This window comes from Erpetoichthys calabaricus, chromosome 13, assembly GCF_900747795.2.
Source record: "Erpetoichthys calabaricus chromosome 13, fErpCal1.3, whole genome shotgun sequence".
NCBI lineage: Eukaryota > Metazoa > Chordata > Cladistia > Polypteriformes > Polypteridae > Erpetoichthys > Erpetoichthys calabaricus.
In genome coordinates this window covers 134,770,834-134,795,848 of record NC_041406.2, presented here as the reverse complement: position 1 = coordinate 134,795,848, position 25,015 = coordinate 134,770,834, and the positions used below count along the sequence as shown (strand labels likewise).

General features: G+C 42.0%; 1 protein-coding gene across 1 annotated transcript in view; it reads right to left on the bottom strand.

Moving 5' to 3' along the window:
- grhl2b (grainyhead-like transcription factor 2b) overlaps window positions 1–25,015 on the bottom strand; it is a 338,201-nt gene that overhangs the window by 255,802 nt on the left and 57,384 nt on the right. Inside the window, 3 exon segments of the mRNA XM_028817651.2 lie at window positions 12,220–12,604; window positions 12,960–13,027; window positions 22,304–22,493. Of these exon segments, the coding sequence (XP_028673484.2) occupies window positions 12,220–12,604; window positions 12,960–13,027; window positions 22,304–22,493 (643 nt within the window).

Below are 25,015 nucleotides of genomic sequence, written 5' to 3'. Positions count from 1 at the left end.
AAATCATGTACTCTATTATAAGGATTGTATAGCCCAAACCAAATCTAACTATTACACTCAATTACTTGTAATACAGGTAACACCAAGTCTCTGTTTTCACTACTTAATAATGTTACACAACCTCCAGATTCTTTACCATCTCATCTTTACTCAACTGCTTTCTGCAATTCTCTTATGTGCTTTTTTAATGAGAAAATCCAGAGTATACATTAGCAACTCGGTCCAGATTCTCTCTGAACTTCCTTTGAACTACACTCGCCTCTTCACTCTCTTTCTTCTTTCCAGCTTCCCACTTCCTCAGAAATATCAGATCTCATCTGCAAATCTAAGTCATCCACTTGTCAGATGGACCCCCTCCCTACAGTTCTGGTTAAAGCCTGCTTCCCCTCTCTGGTCCTTCTCATTTCTGCCATAATTTACTCTTCTCTTACTACTGGTATTATTCCCTTATCTTTTAAAACTGCTGCAATAACCCCAATACTGAAAAAACCTGGTGTTGATCCTACTAACTTCAATAATTTTTACCCTATTTCTAATTTACCCTTTATCTCTAAAATTCTTGAAAAAATAGTGGCTATCCAACTTCACTCCCACTTATCTCATAATAATCTAAATGAAAAGTTCCAGTCTGATTTTCGCCCCCTTCACAGTACAGAAGCGGCACTTGTTAAAATTACCAATGACCTCCTTATGGCTGCCGACTACGGTCTAATTACTATTCTCATCCTCCTTGATCCGAGTGTGGCCTTTGATACTATTCGTCATACCACTCTCCTTAATAGATTATCTTTGATTGGGATTACCCATACTCCCCTTGATTGGTTTACATCCTACTTTTCAGGCCGCACTCAGTTCATTCAGCTTAAAACTTTCACATCCCAACCCACAGCTGTTACCTCAGGTGTGCCTCTTTTTATTATTTACCTTCTTCCCCTTGGCAATATTTTTCGTAAACATTAAATTTTCACTATTATGCTGATGACACCCAGCTTTACCTTGCTAGTAAAGCCACCTCTTCCTTTCTACCATCTTCGCTTGTCGACTGCATTGCTGAAATTAAATCCTGGTTTTCTTTGAATTTTCTTAAATTAAATAGTGACAAAATTAAGGTCTCCTCATTGGCTCAAAATCATCATTATTCAAAGCCAATAATCTTTCACTTGCTATTGATAACTCTGTTTCCCCTTCACCTTAGGTCAAGAGAGTCTGGGTGTCACCCTCGACAGTACTCTATCTTTTCAATCTCACATTAATAACATCACCCGCTCTACTTACTTCCACCTACATAATATTAATCGCATCCGCCCCTCCCTCACTCCACATACCACTGCCATTTTTGTTCACAGTCTTGTTACTTCTCATCTCGACTATTGCAATTCACTCCTCTTTGGTCTCCCTAATAAATTTCTCCAAATGCTTCAGCTAGTCCAGAATTCTGCAGCACGCATCATTACTCGAACCACATCTATTCACCATATTACTCCAGTCTTGCAGCAGCTTCATTGGCTCCCGATTAAGTCTTGAATTGATTTTAAAATTCTGCTATTAACATTTAGGGCCATTCATAACCTTGCCTGTCCATATCTGTCCAATCTTCTCCATGTTGCCATTCCCTCCCGTAACCTTAGATTCTCTTCATCCATCCATCTGACCGTCCCTCTCGCCCGTCTAACCACCATGGGGACCAGAGCATTCAGCCGTTCTGCTGCCAAGCTCTGGAATTCATAACCTATCGAGCTTAGAAATACCAAATCATTTTCATCCTTCAAATGTAAACTTAAAACGCATCTGTTTAAAATGGCTTTTTCTTTATGATTACAGTGGCTTTGTTTGGTTTTATTTTTTATATTTTCTGATGTTTTAAGTTGTTTATAATGTGTATTTATTTATTTATTTATTTATTGTTTGTTCAGTGCCCTTGAGTTCTCAGAAAGGCGCCTTGTATAAATGTATTATTATTATTGTCGGCACTAATATTTAATTTACAGCAATCTGAAGTATTAAAGAGGAACTTCATCTCTCTACGCACCAAAGCTAAAAGAAAGTGTCAGAATTTAATTGTATCAGGCCCCTTACCAAGATTATATAGAAGGGACATGATTTATAACAGATTGCGATCCGTTCACTGCTGGCTAGAAATCTGGTGTGTAAATAAAAGCATTGCGTTTGTAAACAATTGGGCTGATTGTTGAGAAAGGCCTGGATTTTTCAAAAGAGATAGTCATCCTAACTGGAAGGGATGTTTTGTATTATTCCAAAACACAGCAGTGAAACTTCCTGGCCGACTGATTAGAGCACCATCCAGGCCGCAGTCATGTGATCTTAAATCACTGAAGCTGTTACACATAATCTTCCCATGGGCTCACCACCTATGGGAGGGGCCAAGGAGGTCGGGTGCAGTGTGAGTTGGGTGGTGGCCGAAGGCGGGGACCTTGGCGGTCCGATCCTCGGCTACAGAAACTGGCTCTTGGGACGTGGAATGTCACCTCTCTGAAGGGGAAGGAGCCTGAGCTAGTGCGCGAAGTTGAGAGGTTCCGGTTAGATATAGTCGGAATCACCTCGACGCACAGCTTGGACTCTGGAACCAATCTCCTTGAGAGGGGCTGGACTCTCCACCACTCTGGAGTTGCCCCCGGTGAGAGGCGCCGAGCAGGTGTGGGTATACTTATTGCCCCCCAACTTGGAGCCTGTACATTGGGGTTTACCCCGGTGGACGAGAGGGTAGCCTCCCTTCGCCTTCGGGTGGGGGGACGGGTCCTAACTGTTGTTTGTGCGTATGCACCGAACAGTAGTTCGGAGTACCCACCCTTTTTGGAGTCCCTGGAGGGGGTGCTAGAGGGCATACCTTCTGGGGACTCCCTCGTTCTGCTGGGAGACTTCAATGCTCACGTGGGCAATGACAGTGAGACCTGGAAGGGCGTGATTGGGAGGAATGGCCCCCCTGATCTGAACCCGAGCGGTGTTTTGTTATTGGACTTCTGTGCTCATCACGGATTGTCCATAACGAACACCATGTTCAAGCATAGGGGTGTTCATATGTGCACTTGGCACCAGGACACCCTAGGCCTCAGTTCGATGATCGACTTTGTGGTCGTGTCGTCGGACTTGCGGCCACATGTCTTGGACACTCGGGTGAAGAGAGGGGCGGAGCTGTCAACTGATCACCACCTGGTGGTGAGTTGGCTTCGATGGTGGGGGAGGATGCCGGTCAGGCGTGGTAGGCCCAAACGTGTTGTGAGGGTCTGCTGGGAACGTCTGGCAGAGCCCCCTGTCAGAAGTAGCTTCAACTCCCACCTCCGGCAGAACTTCGACCACATCCCGAGGGAGGTGGGGGACATTGAGTCCGAATGGGCCATGTTCCGTGCCTCTATTGTTGAGGCAGCTGACCGGAGCTGTGGCCGTAAGGTGGTCGGTGCCTGTCGTGGCGGCAATCCCCGAACCCGCTGGTGGACACCGGCGGTGAAGGATGCCGTCAAGCTGAAGAAGGAGTCCTACGGGACCCTTTTGTCCTGTGGGACCCCGGAGGCAGCTGATAGGTACCGGCAGGCCAAGCGGAATGCGGCTTTGGTGGTTGCTGAGGCAAAAACTCGGGCGTGGGAGGAGTTTGGGGAGGCCATGGAGAATGACTTTCGGACGGCTTCGAGGAGATTCTGGTCCACCATCCGGCGTCTCAGGAAGGGGAAGCAGTGCAGTGTCAACACTGTATATGGTGGGGATGGTGCGCTGCTGACCTCGACTCGGGACGTTGTGGGTCGGTGGGGGGAATACTTCGAAAACCTCCTCAATCCCATTAACATGCCTTCCAATGAGGAAGCAGAGCCTGGGGACTCAGAGGTGGGCTCCCCCATCTCTGGGACTGAGGTCACCGAGGTGGTCAAAAAACTCCTTGGTGGCAGGGCCCCGGGGGTGGATGAGATACGCCCGGAGTTCCTCAAGGCTCTGGATGTTGTAGGACTGTCTTGGCTGACACGCCTCTGCAACATCGCATGGACATCAGGGACAGTGCCTCTGGATTGGCAGACCGGGGTGGTGGTCCCCCTCTTTAAGAAGGGGGATCGGAGGGTGTGTTCCAACTACAGAGGGATCACACTCCTCAGCCTCCCTGGAAAAGTCTATTCAGGGGTCCTGGAGAGGAGGGTCCGTCGGATAGTCGAGCCTCGGATTCAGGAGGAACAGTGTGGTTTTCGTCCTGGTCGCGGAACAGTGGACCAGCTCTATACCCTTAGCAGGGTCCTGGAGGGTGCATGGGAGTTTGCCCAACCAGTCTACATGTGTTTTGTGGACTTAGAAAAGGCATTCGACCGTGTCCCTCGGGAAATCCTGTGGGGGGTACTCCGAGAGTATGGGGTACCGGCCCCCCTGATAAGGGCTGTTCAGTCCCTGTACGATCGGTGCCAGAGCTTGGTCCGCATTGCCGGCAGTAAGTCGAACCCGTTTCCAGTGAGAGTTGGACTCCGCCAGGGCTGCCCTTTGTCACCGATTCTGTTCATAACTTATGGACAGAATTTCTAGGCGCAGCCAGGGTGTTGAGGGGGTCCGGTTTGGTGGGCTCAGGATTGGGTCACTGCTTTTGCAGATGATGTTGTCCTGTTTGCTTCATCAGGCCGTGATCTTCAGCTCTCTCTGGATCGGTTCGCAGCCGAGTGTGAAGCGGCTGGGATGAGAATCAGCACCTCCAAATCCGAGACCATGGTCCTCAGCCGGAAAAGGGTGGAGTGCCCTCTCAGGGTTGGTAGCGAGATCCTGCCCCAAGTGGAGGAGTTCAAGTATCTCGGGGTCTTGTTCACGAGTGAGGGAAGAATGGAGCGTGAGATCGACAGGCGGATCGGTGCGGCATCCGCAGTAATGCGGGCATTGCATCGGTCTGTCGTGGTGAAAAAGGAGCTGAGCCGCAAGGCGAAGCTCTCAATTTACCAGTCGATCTATGTTCCTACCCTCACCTATGGTCATGAGCTATGGGTAGTGACCGAAAGAACGAGATCGCGAATACAAGCGGCTGAAATGAGTTTCCTCCGCAGGGTGTCTGGGCTTTCCCTTAAAGATAGGGTGAGAAGCTCAGTCATCCGGGAGGGGCTCAGAGTAGAGCCGCTGCTCCTCCGCATCGAGAGGAGTCAGATGAGGTGGCTCGGGCATCTGATCAGGATGCCTCCTGGACGCCTCCCTGGTGAGGTGTTCCGGGCACGTCCAACCGGGAGGAGGCCCCGGGGAAGACCCAGGACACGCTGGAGGGACTATGTCTCTCGACTGGCCTGGGAACGCCTTGGGATTCTCCCGGAAGAGCTAGAAGAAGTGGCCGGGGAGAGGGAAGTCTGGGCATCTCTGCTCAAGCTGCTGCCCCCGCGACCCGACCTCGGATAAGCGGGAGACAATGGATGGATGGATGGATGTTACACATAATCCCTGTTGTGAAGCATCCAGTAAATTTAGTCATGATGCAGACATTAAATTACTTGATAACCAAAAAATAAGGTATATAATTAGACCAAGAGATAAAACCCCTCTACCAGGGCACCTGTAATATAAACTTAGTTCAAATTAAAACAAAAAAAATATATCACCAGTTCAGAAACAAATATGCAGTTTCAAATGCTGTTTATTGAACATTTGCTCTCTTGGAAGTAAAGCTATTTTGGTAAATGATGATATAGTAAATACAAAATTTGATCTGTGTCTTCTCACTGAAACCTGGTTTAGTAATTCTGACACTGTTCCCAAAGCTGAGGCATAACCAGATGGATACACATTCCTTCATAAATCTAGATTTTCTGGTCGAGGAGGAGGCCTTGGAATAATTCATTGCGACAAAATGCAGATCGCTTCTAAAAATGTAGGTGACTCCACATCCTCTGAGGCATTCATTTTAAATATTGAAACAAATTCCAACACAATTGTAGTGCTAATCTACTGACCACCAGGGCCATATTCATTGTTATAACTGAATTTGGAAACTTTTTACCCAATTTGGCTATAAATTATGATCAAGTAGTGTTGAGGGATTTTAATATACACATTGATGTGGAAACTGATACTTTTAGCAAATGTTTTATTTGTTAAATTCAGTAGGATTTTGTCAAAGGTCCAACTCATATTTCATAACCACACATATTTAATTATAACTTACAAAGTTGAAAATCAAAATTTAAATATTACTCCATTAAATGAAGTTATTTCTGATCACTACTTAATTACGTTTGATTTGGTTCTGCCCTTACTAATACACTCGCAGATTAAAACAAAGACAGTGCAACATCTACACTAATTGTGCTTCAAAATTTATACTGTAGATACTTTGAGAAAGTCAAGTGTAATTTTGGAAAACCATTTAGATTATTAAACATCAAATGTAAACGTGGAAAACGATTTCGATTGGCTAACATCACATTATAATATGACCTTGAGAGATGCTCTGGACGCAGTCCATCCATCCATACATTCATTCATTCATTCATTCATTTTCCAACCCTCTGAATCCGAAAACAGGGCCACGGGGGTCTGCTAGAGCCAATCCCAACACAGGGTGCAAGGCAGGACCCAATCCCGGGCAGGGCACCAACCCACCGCAGGACACACACACCTCCACACACCAAGCACACACTAGGGACAATTTAGAATCGCCAATCCACCTAACCTGCATGCCTTTGGACTGTGGGAGGAAACCGGAGCACCCAAAGGAAACCCATGCAGACGTGGGGAGAACATGCAAACTCCACGCAGGGAGGACCCAGGAAGTAAACCTGGGTCCCCTTACTGCGAGGCAGCAGCGGTATAACTGCGCCACTGTGCCGCCACTCTGGAAGCAATGCTTCCTCTTAAAACAAACGTGATCAAAACACATACTGTAGAAACTATCCCTGGTTTAATGAGAACATTTGAGCTTTTAGAGTGTCGAAAACTGGGGCACAGATGGAGAACAAAGTAGTTGCATGTCTTTCAAATTATTTTAACACTCTCTGTTATTGCAAACAAAGCTTTCTTTAAAGCTCACTCAGACTACTATTCTAAAATAATAGAATTTTACAATAATTAAAATCCTTGGGTACTGTTTAGAACCGTGGCTAATTTAACAAATGGGAATTCAGATGTACAGTGCAAAATACCAACAGACATTAGCAGTACAAACTTTATGAACTTCTTTAATGAGAAAATTAAAAATAATATCCCAGATCTCAGTATCACAGTATAAACCACATACTAGCTTGGCAGTCCTGGTCTCACATTGTATTCAACACTTTAGAAATTTGAATCCTGTAACAGAGCATAAAGTCTTGACTTTAATTTCTAAAATGAACCCTACAACTTGTTCCCAAGATCCAGTGCCAACAAAACTAGTAAAAAGCGCAATGGATGTTCTTTCAGCGCCTATTCTTAACACTATTAATAGTTCATTATTGTATGACACAGTACCCGACACAAACTGTCAGTCATCAAACCAGTACTTAAAAAGTCAGACTTAGACCCACACATACTTAATGCTAGAATCCCTGAAGCCTACAAAAAAAACTTGTAATCCTTGGCCACCTTAAATTCCTTCGCACCTCTCAATTAGCATCTTTTGTTTTGTAATTGTATCGATCAGCACAATCAGCAAGCAGTCTGCTATCCATTCCCCACAGACACAGCTCAACTTGGTTTGGGAAAAAAGTTCTCCTAGCTCAAGGCTCTTTATCTGCGTGCAAGGTGCCTGGAGTTGTATAGGGTAAATTATATATCGTTATTTGGAACACATGCATTTCATGTGTGTTCCGTGTCTACAACGATCTATGTAAATGTAGGAAGACAGGAAATATAAGAAATGTTGAACACATGCATAAAACACAAACTTTTTCATGTTATAGTACTAACAAACAAAATTTTGACATGAAGTGTATAATGTGTGAAGACTGAAGTCCAAATATCAAATAAACACTTTCACAAAAGGTACACGTAAACACTAGCATGGAGAGTCACTCGCATACTGAAGAGTCTATAGCTGCAGGTGGAAGCTGCCATCGCACTTTTCATAACTGATCTTTTCCTGAATAAGGAGTGGCAATGCACATGTACTTTGTCAGCATGCACGTGTCGATCATACACTTGTGATTTCATGCTGTACGAAGTAAATAGAAGTAAACAACATTCGATGTGGCGTTTAAATAACATATAAATGTTTTTCATATAAAGACCATCAAGAAACATCGCAAACAGAACTTTGCACGATACCTTGGCGAGCTCTGTAAGTCTGCTGTTTTGTTGAAGGACACGCATGTAGAAGATTGACTGGCAAGATGGTGGCCTCCCTGTTGCTGCTTCCAAATGGTGCCAACTTAAGCCTTTATGCCTAGTGCAGCTGTATTGTTCTTATGTGTGAGTGACAGTTTCTTGCGGGGAGGACTTCTGTTCTCTTTCCCTGATGTAGAAACTTCATCGTCATCTGAGTTCACTTCTGCTATAGCACGTCTATTTAAAAACAGCAGTGTCAGATCGGGCGGAGTGTCAATATGACAGAGAATAAAACAATTAAAAAAAACGATAGCCTTTATAAGCGCTATAAATTTACATCGGCTGTTATAGACTCAAATCAAATGTGTGTTTTTATTGTACAATAGTAACAATAAAAGAGCAGCTCACTACTCAAAACGGTAATTCTAGGAAGCAGACAGAATCAAAACCAACAACCTCTCGATTATGAGTCAGCAGTTTTAATCACTGCACCAGCCAAGCAGTTGTGTCATTGTCGTACCCTAACCAGATTTTTTTTTTCTTCGGTTATATTCTTGAATAAAAGCGCACTTGTTTTGTTATACGTGTACCTTTTATGAAAGTGTTTATTTGATATTTGGACTTCAGCCTTCACACATTATACACTTCATGTCAAAATTTTGTTGTTAGTACTAAAACATAAAAAATGTTTGTGTTTTAGGTATGTGTTCCAACATTTCTTGCATTTCTTGAATTCTTGTCATCTTATATTTACATAGATCGTTGTAGACACGGAAAACACATGCAATGCAGGTGTTTCAAATAACAATATATATTATTTACTCTATACAGCTCCAGGCACCAGACACGCAGATAAAGAGCCTTGAGCTGGGAGAACTAAAACCAAATCCCCCTCCCCCCCAAAGTTGAGCTGCCTCAGTGGGAAATGGGAATGCATGCTGCTTGCTACTTGTGCTGATCGACACATTTGCAAAACAAAAGAGGTGTGCGAAGGAATTTAAGGTGGTTCCGGATTACGTTTTTTCGTAGGCTTCAGTAATTCTAGTGTTAATAACTATAGACCCATTTCAAATTTACCCGCTCTCTAAAATACCTGAAAAATTAGTCACCAATCAGCTTCAGTCACTCCTTACGCATGACAACTCATTTGAGAAATTGCAATCTGGCCTCTGCACTGGTCATAGTACAGACATTCTGATATCCTCTGATGAAGAAAACTCCACTGTAATTATGTTGTTAGACTTAAGCACAGCATTTGACACATTGACCCGTCTATTTTACTGTACAGGCTAGAAAATGATGTTTGGCTTACAAGCACCGTCCTTGCCTGGTTTAGCTCTTATTTATCAAATCAATTCCAGTATGCATTGAAATGTGCTGACTGTAAAACATTATACACAGAACTGAGATATGGTGTCCCACAAGGCTCAATACTGGGACCTCTACTGTTTTCATTTAAAATGCTTCCACTGGGAAGTACCATTAGAAAACAACATTAATTTTCACTCATACGCAGATGACACCTAGTTATACCTTTCTTTTAGACCAAACTAACTTTCTCCAATGCGGTCTTTAGTTACGCTAACGAATTAAAGGAGTAGATGGATAAAAACTACTTCTCTTTAAACAGCGATAAAACAGATGATTATTGGAGAGAACGATGCTGATCCCAAGAATATTTCATCATCATTTAACTCAGTTGGAATCACCATTAATTTTACAGAATCAGCCCGCAATCTAGGAATTATTTTTGACATGTCATTTAAAGTGCACAGTACAAAGTTGTCTAAATTATGTTTCTTCCATCTTTGAAATGCTGGGAAACCAAGGTGTTTTCTAAACAAGTGGGATTCTGAGAAATTAATTCATGCATTTATTTCTAGCAGGATTGACTACTGAAAGTCGGTGTTCACTGGATGTTCAAACTGTTCTTTATACAGCTTCCAGTTAATCCAAAATGCTGCTGCAAGAATTATTACAAAGAACAAGAAAATACAAACACATAACTCCAGTTCTTAAATCCTTACACTGGCTGCCAGTTAAGTTTAGAGCAAATTTCAAAATCCTCCATTTAGCATATAAAGCCTTAAATGGCCAAGGTCCAGCTTACTTGTCTGAACTTATCATGACTTACAAACCAGAACGTACATTAAGATCTCAAGATGCTACTCTGCTTATGATTCCAAGGATTAATAAAAACAGTGGAAGGTCAAGCATTTAGTTACATGAGCCATAAACTGTGGGATGGTCTGCCTGCTATTATAAGAGATGCCCCTTCAGTCTCCGCTTTCAAATCCTGGCTGAAGACTCTACTTCAGATTAGCATATCCTGACTAAAAGCTGCTGATTAACTGTACATACTGCATCACTGTTAATCATTAGCACTAAAACATATGATAGTTACTGTACAATTTGTTACCTATTGTTTCTCTTCTCTGTACTCAAATGTGGCACTTGGTGCCACTGCCCTATTGCCAAGTTGTTTTGCCTGCCTAAGGTAAAGTCATCTCTGATGAAGGATCGCAGGAATTGTCGGGTAGAGGCGTCCTTCCATCGGATTGGTTGGCTCAGCCCTGACTCAGCTGTGAAATGGCCAATAGGGGGAGGCAGTTTGATAGACAAGGACTCTGATAAAACCTAAATTGTATTATGTAATACTAGTCATTTAGCCTGTTACAATAACGGGCGCTAGAACAGTAGTGCATAAACATTAGTAGGAACAGTCTATATTAAATGGCAAGGGACTTTGACCTCATTCTTTTTGTTGGTCGTATTTTTCTTTCTTTCAGCCTTTCTTTTCTTGATGTTTACATGCTGAGCTGACCGTTCTTCGTGGGCTGCCGTCGTGTATTGTGTGTCTTTAATTTTCTGTGACAGTAATACTGTCTTGTATGTCCGCTGGCTTGTACGTCCGTAATATACCTTTAATTTTCTCTGGTGGTAATACAGGCGTGCACGTCGGTAATATGCCTTTAATCTCCTCTGACGGTAATACTGGCTTGTAGGTGGCTGTAATATGAGTCACTGTATTGTGTACCTTTAATTTCCTCTCGTAGTAATACTGGTTTGTATTTCCGCAAAACGGCTGCAACTTTCTCTGACAGTAATATCGCGCATCGCACCGTGCCCCGTGCATGCGCACTTCACCAGAAGACACACACACACACACACACGGACACCTGGACGCAGACAGGGATTTTATTAAAGAGGATCATCTATTGTTGAATTCTGCTCTGTACTTGTAATATTTCTATTGCACTATTATATTGTATTGAGGATTACTTGTGTTCTGTTCTGTGTATTGTACTGACCCCTTTTTTTGGACACCTACTGCACGCCCAACCCACCTGGAAAGGGGTCTCTTTTTGAACTGCCTTCCCCAAAGTTTTTTCCACATTTTCCCTACAAGGGCTTTTTTGGGAGTTTTTCATTGTTTTCTTAGAGACTGGGGGGCTGTCAAAAGGCAGGGCCTTTTAAAGCCCATTACAGCACTCTGTGTGATTTTGAGCTATAAAAAATAAATTGTATTGTGTTGTATATGAATTATAGATTTGAGCTTTAGATTTTTAATAAATTTTCAAACCTTTCTGAAAACATTTTTCACTTTATCAATGGTTATTAAATGTAGATTGAGGGGCAAAAATTTCAGATAAATTTAAAATTAATCAAAATCACTATAAAGTGTGCTAAAAGATAATCTATGACCCCCAGACAGCTATGCCTGCTTAAAAAGTATCACACCACCGTCTTATACATACTAATCTTAAAATGTCGTCATGCAAGAACAACCCTGTGACATTGCATTAGGTTTTGCACCTGGGACCTCAACCCTTTTTTAACCTTATTCCTGTTTATTTAACAATGACAAAAAAAAAGTTATTAAAAGGATATGAAGTGTTTTAAAGAAGTTTAAATAATACTTAATGCATTTTTACAATAAATATGAAAATTAATCTTACAAATAGTAATGCAGCTTTCAGCAACAAAAGATTTTTAATTTTAGTATATGAAAGCACCAACCTCACGGTCCTCTTTAAAAGATTCATCATAAGTACTGTCAGGAGTACTACGCTGGTCATCTTTCAGGTAGCTGGAATGACTAACTGTTGAGACCTCATACTGTGTTTGCTCAAATATGACCCGTGGCTGTTCTTCACCATCTCCTCGATTGTAGTGGACCCCAGGGCTCATAAAAACAGGAGCATAAACTTCAGCTTTCACTACAGTGACAGCAGATACTCCACCTGTAGTCCCATCTTGCATATGGGGGCTGTAATGTTCCCTCTTAGAAGGCTCCAGGTGATCAGAGTTCAATGACAAATTTACTGGTAGAGATTTTAGAACTTGCACTCTATTATCAACACAGTCCAAGTCATTTTGTCCAGTAGTTACTTCTAAACAGCTCCTTAAGAAACAATAACAGATTAAATAAAGCAAATCCACTAATTTGTACACAAGTATATATACAGCAAATGCTATTTAAGAATAACCAGAACTGTTTCGCAGTTGATAAATGGGTTAGAAAACAGAAGCCAGGATTAATTTTTTAAAATGTGAAAACCACATTGACACATCCATGAAAAACTGTATAAAAATGTGCTACAGATTTAAGAATACAAGAATGAAAGATAATTTTATCTACTTTCAAATGAAATTGCCTTTTATTTAGCCAGACTTTACAAAAACAAAAATGCTACATAAGAATGTAGTATGCAACACTTCTCACAGAATACAGGGAAAAGAAAAAAAAAATGAAGTACCTTTTTTCTTGGCCATCTTGAGCATCAACAACTTTATTTAATTGCAGCAATCTTTTTTCTTTAGGGACCTGGAGATTGGGTTTAAAAAAGTATATATCATGATTAGAAAAAATCCAATGCATGTATTTATAGAGATATAATACATTGTAGTAACTTTATGGTAGATGATATGACAAAAGCACTTTTCACATTAAAATGACTCTTTATAAACATATTTTTAACCATAAACAGTGCAAAAAAGAATATTCATCTTCATCTGGAGTTAAGATATACTCAGAAAGAATATTAATAGCTTTGATAAAATAAGTGTAGTAGTAGTGTTGTATTGATTATAATCAAAGTGCATACAAGGTCGGTTTGCAAGGTCAAAACAATTACCCTAGGTTCTTGTCTATAAGCTGGACTCGTGTATAAGCCGGAGACCAAAAATCATATGAATTTTTAAAATAAAATCTTATCATAGATAAGCCAGACTCATGGATAAGCCGAACGTACTATAACCTATAACTAATAGAAGGGAGGGAGGTCAGTGGTCTCACTCGCACCCATTTAATTTCTTTAAGGGGGGAGAGAGTGTGAGATATTGGCGTCTCTCTCACTCCCCGCATGGCGCGGTTGGAGCGCGTTCTTTCTGCTCTGGGCGTCGCCGAGTCAACACGCGCACGTAGCGGTCATTTAAATTGTGATTTTATATGTAAGCATATTTAAATATATATCGCAGATTTTTTGCTGGTTTGCGGATTTCTGCGGTTAATGGGTCTTTTAATTTCTGGTACATGCTTCCTCAGTTGGTTTGCCCAGTTGATTTCATACAAGGGACGCTATTGGCAGATGGCTGAGAAGCTAGATTGCTTACTTTTCTCTCTCTCTTGCGCTGACTATCTGTGATCCTGACGTATGGGGATTGAGCAGGGGGGCTGTTCGCATACCTAGACGATACGGACGCTCGTCTAAAAATGCTGAAAGATTATCTTCACGTTGCTATCTTTTGTGCAGCTGCTTCCTGAAACGACATGCTGCACAGTGCTTCGCATACTTAAAAGCTCGAAGGGCACGTATTGATTTTTGACTGAAAAACCTCTCTCTCTCTTCTTCCCCACCCCCCCCCCCACCTCCGGGGGTGTGAGCTGCCGCCTTCAACAGCTTTGTGCCGCGGTGCTTCGCATACTTAAAAGCCAAACAGCACCATTGATTTGTTTGCTAGAGATTGTTTTCTCTATCTATGTGACATTCTGTGCTCCTGACACGCACTCCTTTGAAGAGGAAGATATGTTTGCATTCTTTTAATTGTGAGACAGAACTGTCATCTCTGTCTTGTCATGGAGCACAGTTTAAACTTTTGAAAAAGAGACAAATGTTTGTTTGCAGTGTTTGAATAACGATCCTGTCTCTTTACAACCTCCTGTGTTTCTGCGCAAATCTGTGACCCAAGCATGACGATATAAAAATAACCATATAAACATATGGTTTCTACTTCGCGGATTTTCTTATTTCGCGGGTGGCTCTGGAACGCAACCCCCGCGATGGAGAAGGGATTACTGTATAAGCTGGACTTATGTATAAGCCGATATTCTATTTTTTCATTTTCACAACTTTTTTTCTTAGATAAGCCGCGGCTTATAGACAAGAACTTAGGGTAATTAGATAAATAGATAGATAGAGATAGATAGAGAGATAGAGATACTTTATTAATCCCAATGGGAAATTCACAATTCATCACAATTCACAATTATATTTTTTTAAAAATATTTCTACAGCATTTTATGGAAAAAAATTTGAGTATATCTGTTTATTTAATAGTTCCATTTATCATTTTTAAATGTTCACCTCCAATTACAATGGCACAAAAAGTACTAACTGTAAAAATTAGTGATAATAAAGGAGTTTTGGAAGGCAGCATACAAGTTTTCATAGCCATGTATACTGACAAATGTTACGAGGGGCAGAAAAAAAAAAAAAAGCTTTGACATGAGAGGTTTAAAACACTGTGTGAAACATACAATGAACATTTTTTGAGAGATTGACAGAAGATATTCAGTTTAGACTTGAACAGTACTTGCTCTTCACTAAGCACAGGCTTCAAGTAGATACACAGACTTAGTTATAATATGGTAGTAGTAACATATAAAACCTTAAACCATTTGCATGCAGAAGCATACATACAATGGTAAACAAACAGAAGTCAGCATATCTGGCATGTACATACGATTATGTACATAAAAATTCCCTATTAACAATTACATGAGATATGGTCAGAAGATAATGTAGTTAAGGAAAATAAACAACATATTTGTGGCTCTCCCCAACACAGAATTTCAAGTCTGATAACAGCAGTAAAATCGTTTGGTTTTAAAGGTTTCAACAGTACACAAACAGCCACAAAATTCAGAGCATGGAATTTTGTTCCCTCCATGCTGTTCTTTTATTTTGAAAATAACAGAAGATGTGTGCACATCTATATTTCCAACAACACTTTGCTCTGAGCCAGTATATTGACATAAAATAAATATAGAGGATTTAATGCAAGGAATCCATAGTTAATTTGAACAGCTACCACTTGCTTTCAAAATGTGTTGCCAAGAGTGACCTGCTGTGGTTTCTCACAAGCACCACTGCAATTCCTCAGTACAATTTCAAGTAAATTTTCATGTCTATTTTTTTAAACAGCAAATAATATACAAGGAAAAACATTTTCTATGAGAAATCTGTTTATTCTAAAAGATAGAAAAACATTAAATCCTTAATGTAAGTAATTTATTAGGATGTATCAATGTTTACAAAATGGTCTCTGTACCAAAGTAAAAAAATGACCCCAGTGAAATATTAGAAGCTGAGCTCAGAATTGCATGCTTTGAAACAGTAATTGAGCAACATTAGTTAGAGAAAGTGTGTGCACAGATTAAAAACTTATCGCGATAGTGTGTGGCTACTTCATGAATAGTGTAATTAACAAATGCCGGAGAATGTCATCATGAGATTGCTGCTTTCCTCTTGTTATGGCACAATTTACACAATTTAGAATCAACAATGAACACAAGTATTTTGAAAGTAGGGGGAAAACCCATATAAACAAAGTAAGAATGTGCAAATCCCACAACTCCACACTAGCAACCATTAATTGGAATTTAAACTCAGAATTCTGCAGCCACAAGGGCTTGAACAAACCAGTGTCTTTCTTCCTGTCAGTCCCAAGCCCGGATAAATGGGGAGGGTTACATCAGGAAGGGCATCCAGAGTTTTGCTAGATCAATATGCGGACAACAACAGAGATTTCCATACCGGATCGGTCGAGACCTGGGTTAATAACGGCCGCCACCAGAACTGCTAGCCAAAAGAAGGAGAAGAAGAGGAGGGAGACATGTCCAAAGGCAGTGAGGTAAGAAGGAAGGTAAAGAGAGTGGAACGGAGAGTAGGAACTTTAAATATTGGTAGTATGACTCATAAGGGGTAATAGTTAGCTGATGTGATGGAGAGAATGTAGGTTGATACATTGTGCTTGCAAGAGACTAAATGGAAGGGGAGTAAGGCCAGGTGGATCAGCGGTGGATTCAAATTGTTCTATCATGGTGTGGATGGGAGGAGAAATGGGGTAGGGATTATTCTAAAGGAACAGTATATCAAGAGTGTTTTGGAGGTGAAAAGAGTGTCAGACAGAGTGAAGATTATGAAGCTGGAAATTGAAGGTTTGATGATAAGTGTTGTTAGTGCATATGCCCCACAAGTTGGGTGTGCGATGGATGAGAAAGAAGATTTCTGGAGTGAGTTGGATGAAGTGATGGACAGTGTACCCAAGGGACAGAACGGTGACGGGAGCGGATTTCAATGGACACGTTGGTGAAGGGAACAGAGGAAATGAGGTGGTGATGGGTAGGTATGGTGTCAAGGAGACGAATGAAGAAGGTCAGATGATAGTGGATTTTGCAAAAAGGATGGACATGGATGTGGTGAATACGTATTTCAAGAAAATGGAGGAACATAGGGTGACGTACAAGAGTGGAGGAAGATGCACAAAGGTAGATTATGTCCCATGCAGGAGGGTCAACCTGAACGAGATTGAAGACTGTAAAGTGGTGGCAGGGGAAAGTGAAGTTAGGCAACATAGGATGGTGGTCTATAGGATGATGTTGGAGATCAAGAAGAGCAGGAGAGTGAGGGCAGAGCCAAGGATCAAAAGGTAAAAGTTGAAAAAGGAAGACTGCAAGGATGAGTTCAGGGATTAGGTAAGACAGGCACTGGGTGGCAGTGAAGAGGAACCAGACAACTGGGCAACTACAGCAAAAGTAGTAAGGATGACAGCAAGAAGGGTGCTTGGCGTGACATCTGGACAGAGGAAAGAGGAAAAGAAAACATGGTGGTGGAATGGGGAAGTACAGCAGGGTATACAGAGGAAGAGGCTGACGAAGAAGAAGCGGGATAGTCATAGAGATTCAGAAAATAGACAAGAGTACAAGGGGATAAAGCGTAACGTGAAGAGAGAGATGGAGAAGGCTAAAGAAAAGTAATATGATGAGTTGTTTGAGAAGCTGGACACTAAGGAGGGAGAAAAGGACCTATACTGATTGCCTAAACAGAGGTACCGAGCTAGGAAAGATGTGCACAGGCTAGGGTGATAAAGGAAAAAGATGGAGATGTACTCACAGGCGAGGAGGGTATTTTGAGCAAATAGAGTTCTTTCAGAGGCTGATGAATGAAGAGAAGATTGGATGATGTGGTGATAGTGAATCAGGAAGTATACAGAAGGCCAGAAGGAGTTGCATTGTGTCTTTTTGGACCTGGAGAAAGCATATGACAGGGTGCTTCAACAGGAGTTGTGGTATTGTACGAGGATGTCAAGAGTGACAGAAGTACATAAGAGTTGTACAGGATATGTACGAGGGAAGTGTGACAGTGGTGAGTTCTGCGGTAGAAGTGGCATATGCATTCAACATGGAGGTAAGATTACATCAGGGATCGGCTCTGAGCCCTTTCTTATTTGCAATGGTGATGGACAGGTTGACAGACAAGATTAGACATGAGTCTCCATGGACTATGATGTTTGCTAATGACATTGTGATCTGCAGCGTGAGTAGGGAACAGGTTGAGGAGACACTGGAGAGGTGGAGATATGCTCTAGAGAGGAGAGGAATGAAGGTCATTAGGAACAAGACAAAATTTGTGTGTGTAAATGAGAAGGAGGTCAGCAGAATGGGGAGAATGCAGGAAATAGAGCTGGCGAAGGTGGATGAGTTTAAATTCTTCATGTAAAAAGTAGAGAGTAACAGACTTTGGAAGAGAGGTAAAAAGAGAGTGCAGGTAGGGTGGAATGGGTGGAGAAGAGTGTCAGGAGTAATTTGTGACAGACAAGTACAGTGGAACCTCGGTTCACAAACGTCTCGGTATATGTACAAATTGGTTTACGACCAAAAAGTTTGCCAAACTTTTGCCTCGGTTCACAATCACACACTCAGTATATGAACAAGCCAGTTTCCCTTTCGGTACATGTTCAGTCTCTCCCTGTGCATTTCCTGTGCAGCTAGCAAGAGAGAGAGAGAGAGAGCGAGAGAGCGCGACACACACACACACAGGCAGTGTGAGAGAGAGCTGGATGCATAAGGTAGGAAGGCAGTTAAAGAATGCACTGGGATTGATTTTGTTTTTACTTCTGTTTACAGCGATTGGTTCGTAGCGTGCATTGTTGCAATGTTACTTTTCTTGGTGGTTTATTAAATTACGGATTTTTTCAAATGTTTATTTTTTTCCCCTGTGCTTAAAACTCATTAAAAAAAAAAGTGTTTTTAGCCAGCGGTTGGTAGCGCTATAGTGTGAACTCTTGTAGTGTTAGTTTTCTCTGTTTTCAAGGTTTTCTCAGTGTTATTCAATGTTTTTACATTTAGTTTACTGTTACGCTGTGCATTCTATGGTTTGATTAACTATATTTGTGCTTAAAAACTTAAATATATACATTTACATACAGTTTGTATGGTCTGGAACGGATTAATTGTATTTACATACAATCCTATGGGGGGGGGGGAGAAATTGCTTCGGTTCACGACCAAATCGGTTTACGACCAGAGTTTTGGAACGAATTATGGTCATGAACCGAGGTTCCACTGTATCAACAAGAGTAAAAGGGAAGGTCTACAGGATGGTAGCGAGACCAGCTATGTTATATGCGTTACAGACGGTGGCACTGACCGAAAAACAGGAGACAGAGCTGGAAGTGGCAGAGTTAAAGATGATAAGATTTGCACTGGGTGTGACAAGGATGGACAGGATTAGAAATGAGTACATTAGAGGGTCAGCTCAGGTTGGATGGCTTGGAGAAAGTCAGAGAGGCGAGATTGCATTAGTTTGGACATGTGCAGAGGAGAGATGCTGAGCATATTGGGAGAAGGATGTTAAGGATAGAGCTGCCAGGGAAGAGGAAAAGAGGAAGACCTAAGAGAAGGTTCATGAATGTCATGAGAGAGGACATGCAGGTGATGGGTGTAACAGAGCAAAATGTAGAGGACAGGAATATATGGAAAAAGATGATCTCGTGTGGCAACCCCTAATGGGAGCAGCTAAAAGAAGAAGAAGAAGATTCACTTACTTTGGGATTAATGCACAATTTGTGTGGTGTTGACCCTGACATTATAACTCCCCAATAAAATTCCTGAATCTAGATGAAGACTATGTTTTAAATTTCAATTTTGAAAAAGCAGACATAGTTGTTTTTGAGCGAGGCATAATTTTTGTGCTGGTTCTCCATCACACCATGTCCACCATCATTTCCATTCAGTCAGACATGGCATGCAGTCTTCAGTGTAAACAGGGCCAAACCTAAACAAATGCCAAATTCATTAATATTGCCTGAACTGTCTTAGCATTATAATGTAGTTTTGGTTTTGCCTCATTCATTCGAATATAACTCGAATTTATTTAAAAAAGATCTTATTCAAAGGCAAAAGCTGACATTCAATTGTAAAAGAACGGTTGTTTAATTTTACCCAAATTAATTTCAGCATCAGGCTACTCCCAATGTGCTATGCAAAGCTGCAGTATTTTGCAGATTTGTTTTTGCAGTTCACTTCCAAGATCATCCTTTTCATAATTTTGTATGATTAGCTTGTTTTTTTTTCCCTTAGTAAAACTTATATCTACACCAAATAACATTTATCCTTGAGTGCGTAAGGAAGTTATTGAGTGCATATAGAAACCATTGACACAATTTTAGGAAGTAACTGCACACTGGGGAGTTTCTGAATGACTGGAAAAGAACAAATATTATCCCATTATATAAAAAGGGTGATTTAGTTACTTGGATCTGCCCAAAGGCCAGTAAGCTTAATGTGTATCACAGGTAAACTAATGTAAGGAATTACTAAGATAAGATACAAGACAAGAACAGAGTTATCGTGAACAGTCAAGCATGTGTTCAGATGAGGGAGGTCATGTTTTACTAACATGCTGAAATTGTATGAGGAAACCACAAAAGTGCATACGATATTTATCGGACTTTCAGAAAGCATTTGCTGTGTCCAACATAAGTGGTTGGGCATCAAAATAAAGATGTGGAAGTTAATGATGTAGTGTGCAGATGGGTGTAGAATTGGCTGAAACACAGGAAGCACAGGGCAATGTAAGAGGCACTTTATCAGAATTGAAGTGGTGTCTCTCAGGGGTTAGTGCAAGGCCCACTGCTATGTTTAATATATATATACTGTCTACTGTGCTCAGTCTTAGTAGGAGCCAGGAGACTGACTGCTGCTGGTCTGTTGTTGAATGAATTAATGAGCAACACACTACACCGTGGGCTAAAAAACCATGCCACTTAATTATTTTAAACTCTGTTATTTCTTGATTGATTTTTACACGCTATACAGGTAATCCCCAGGTTACAGACACCCGACCTATGATGCATGCGCCTCAGTAACTGCAGCTCCGTCTGGGGATGCTGCAAGCGGTGGCTGGAGAGGGGCGATTTCGCTGCTCGCATAGTGTAGTGTCCCTCGGGTGGCTCCCGGTGGCAAGCGGTGACCCTTGGTCCATAGTCACCGGGGCCACAGCTATTGCTCATGTGCAGGATGATGGTTTGCTGCCCGCCCACTACGCCGCCACAGCTGCTGCTCCTGACTGGATGCAGGCTGGATGGAGCGGAGGGGGGCGTTTCAATGCCCGCCCAGCACACACGGCTGGTAATGCTGCAAGTGGTGACCCGGTTGTGGCTGAACGGGGCAGCATTGTAGTGTGCCTCAGATGGCTGCCTGTTGAATTGGGGTTGGGCGATTCACTACTCGCCTTTGGCCGCACTGTGTTCATTCTACAGCATACTGTAGTGGAGGTGACTGTAAGGTGGGCTGGTGATGAACCGCCCCTCGCCGCCCCCATTCATTCTCAATAGCAAGCCTGCTTGTACTGTTACGCACATAACAGGAAGTTGTCTCTTGTCAGTACATCAGACGTGTTGATGACTGGTGCCTTCCTGCTGGGATAACATGTACAGTGCTGTGCAAAAAAGCTCATCTTAACCTTTTGTCTTCACCCTTCAAGAATGTCTCTGAAACACAAATCTGATGCAAGTGAAGAAGAGAAATACCATCACCATTGAAAATAAAGCAGAAATAATAAAAAGGTCAGAGAGAGGTGAAACTCCATCATTCATTGGCAGAGCACTTGGTTACAGTCAAAAATAGCATTTATTAAAATAATGTACCTGTTCCGACTTACATACAAATTCTTCTTAAGTACAAACCTACAGTCCCTATCTTGTACGTAACTCGGGGACTGCCTATATATGCGAGCTTGGCCATTCCCATTTTTCCGGGAATTACAGCAGTTTCATTCCCAGGAACGCGGGAATGAAAAATGTCCGGGAGCCCGGGAATGGATTCCCTAACTTCAATGGTTATATACACATCTTAAATGATTCCATTTTGTCATTTTGAAAATCTCAGCTTCAAGAAATTTCATGACAGTCACTTCAAATTCCCTATTATCATCTTAAATCAAAGGGAGATGAAGCCTTTTTAGAAGCTGCCTCATGACTTTGGAACAGTCAGACGTCATATTTTATTAGGTTGTAGAGCACTTGAACATTGAATGAACATTTTATAATTGGAACCTATCTGACCAAATTTGACTCCTGACAACATCCTATAGTGGCACATTGAAGAAAACGTCTCAATTGTAGTCCAAAAAGTAAACATAGAAAATTTAAGGCTCAAAAGAGGTTATTCAGAAACTTGTATATGAAGAATTGTAATTCACCTATGCGTTCATATAAAGTAACATATAAAGATTACATTTAAAATCAATGTACAAATCTATTTGGCAATAAGAGCAATACAAATGAAACACTGACAACTAAAAGAAATTAATATTACCTTATAATAATCGTAGAGTAGCCCTAGAGCAGCAGCACTATCCTCGTCTCCATTAATGCTCATCATAGCTTTGGTGGCTGCAGTTAGAGGATTCTCCAGATACGATTTCCATGCTTCATCCTCACTTGTGTAAGCTCTTCTGGAATGGAATGATCCCTCATTTGGTACCACAACCACTAATCTCTTGCTGCTGTAAAGAATAATATTTTATACTATCTTTAACAACACAAACATAGGAAAATGGATCAGGTAAACAAGGGGAAGTTAGGAATAAATATAGTTTAAATAAATGACTAGTGCTAAAAACAAGTGGTCACTGGATCTATTAAAAACAATATGGGTAAAACTATCCAAAAATCCAATTCACACATTATGATTGTAATATAAATCCTCAGAATTAACACAAAAAGTTAAGGAAATGACCAAGTTAAACCAATAGTAAATTTTTATTTTTATATGTACATACTAACTGATTAAAAAGAGGAGTGGTGGTTCGGGATGAATGACTCATTTTGAAATTAAATATTTTCTGATGTCATTTGTCAAATACAAACAAGTAATTAAAGAAAAAACATTTTTGAAAATGTTGAAAATCCAGAAACATTTCACACACAGATAATGGTAACAATTCATGGATTAGGTACAGAGAGTTTGGACATGTCATTGTTGTCATCGTGTATATCCCTCCTCGGGCGGACAAGGAGTCAGCGAGTGACATCATCCATTCTGCTGTTGCTAAGTTACAAACGCAGCACCCTGAGGCGCTTGTGCTAATCGCTGGAGACTTTAACCATGTGACGCTGGACAAAACATTACCTGCATTCTCCCAGTATGTGGACTGTAACACCCGGGGAAATAAGACTATTGATTTACTGTATGCAAACGTTAAAGACGCATACAGCGCCACCCAGCTGCCTGCGCTTGGGAAAGCAGATCATAACCTGGTTCTGCTTCAGCCTCACTATAAACCAAAAGTGAGAGTCCTACCTGTAACCACACGATCATTCAGGAAGTGGACCCCGGAGGCTGAGAATACTCAGAGAACTTTTTGGAACTACAGACTGGGATATCCTGCAGGGATCTCATAATGAGAACATTGAGGAAGTTGTTGACTGCACTACTGACTACATCAACTTCTGTATGGACATTGTAGTTCCAGTAAGAACTGTACGCTGCTATGCTAACAACAAGCCATGGATTACAAGTGACATCAAGGGCCTTTTGAACCAGAAGAAAAGGGCTTTTAAAAACGGTGATCAGCATGAGCTCAAGCGCGTGCAGAAGGAACTCCGAGTCCAGCTCAGGGCGGTGAAGGAGCAGTACAGGAGAAAGCTGGAGCAGAAGTTGCAGAATAACAGCATGAAGGAAGTGTGGGATGGGATGAAGATCATCACTGGCTGCAGCTTGAAGCGGGGTACCACCATTGAGAGAGACGTGAAGAGAGCAAACCAAATGAACAACTTCTTTAACAGGTTTGACCACCCTAACCCACTCTCACTCTCACCTCGGAGTATTGCACCCTCCACACATCCTTCTGCTGATACCAGCATAGGAAAGACATCCCCACCCATAATTACAACAGCGCAAGTGAGCAAAGAGCTGAGGAGACTTCGTGCCAGCAAAGCAGCGGGTCCAGATGGAGTATCGCCACGACTGCTGAAGGTCTGTGCATCGGAGCTGGGGGGCCCTCTACAGCGCATCTTCAACCTGAGCCTGGAACAGGGGAAAGTCCCGAGGCTTTGGAAAACCCCAATCCCAAAGGTATCACGTCCTAGTGAGCTGAATGACTTTCGGCCTGTTGCTCTGACATCACATGTGATGAAGACCATGGAGAGGCTACTGCTTCACCAACTTAGGCCACAGGTTCAACACGCCCTTGACCCTCTGCAGTTTGCATATCAGGAGAAGGTGGGAGCAGAGGATGCCATCATCTATATGCTACACCGATCCCTCTCTCACTTGGACAGAGGTAGTGGTGCTGTAAGAATTATGTTTCTAGACTTCTCTAACGCCTTCAACACAATCCAACCTCTGCTCCTTAGGGACAAGCTGACAGAGATGGGATTAGATTCATACCTAGTGGCATGGATCGTGGACTATCTTAAAGACAGACCTCAGTATGTGCGTCTTGGGAACTGCACGTCTGACATTGTGGTCAGCAACACAGGAGCGCCACAGGGGACTGTACTTTCTCCGGTCCTGTTCAGCCTATATACATCGGACTTCCAATACAACTCTGAGTCCTGCCACGTGCAAAAGTTCTCTGATGACACTGCTATCGTGGGCTGCATCAGGAATGGGCTGGAGGAGGAGTATAGGGACCTAATCAATGACTTTGTTAAATGGTGCGACTCAAACCACCTACACCTGAACACCAGCAAAACCAAAGAGCTGGTGGTGGATTTTAGGAGGCCCAGACCCCTCATAGACCCAGTGATCATCAAAGGTGACTGTGTGCAGATGGTGCAGACCTATAAATATCTGGGAGTGCAGCTGGATGATAAATTAGACTGGACTGCCAATACGGATGCGCTGTGCAAGAAAGGACAGAGCCGGTTATACTACCTTAGAAGGCTGGCGTGCTTCAACATCTGCAATAAGATGCTGCAGATGTGCTATCAGACAGTTGTGGCGAGCGCCCTCTTCTACACAGTGGTGTGCTGGGGAGGCAGCATTAAGAGGAAAGACGCCTCACGCCTGGACAAACTGGTG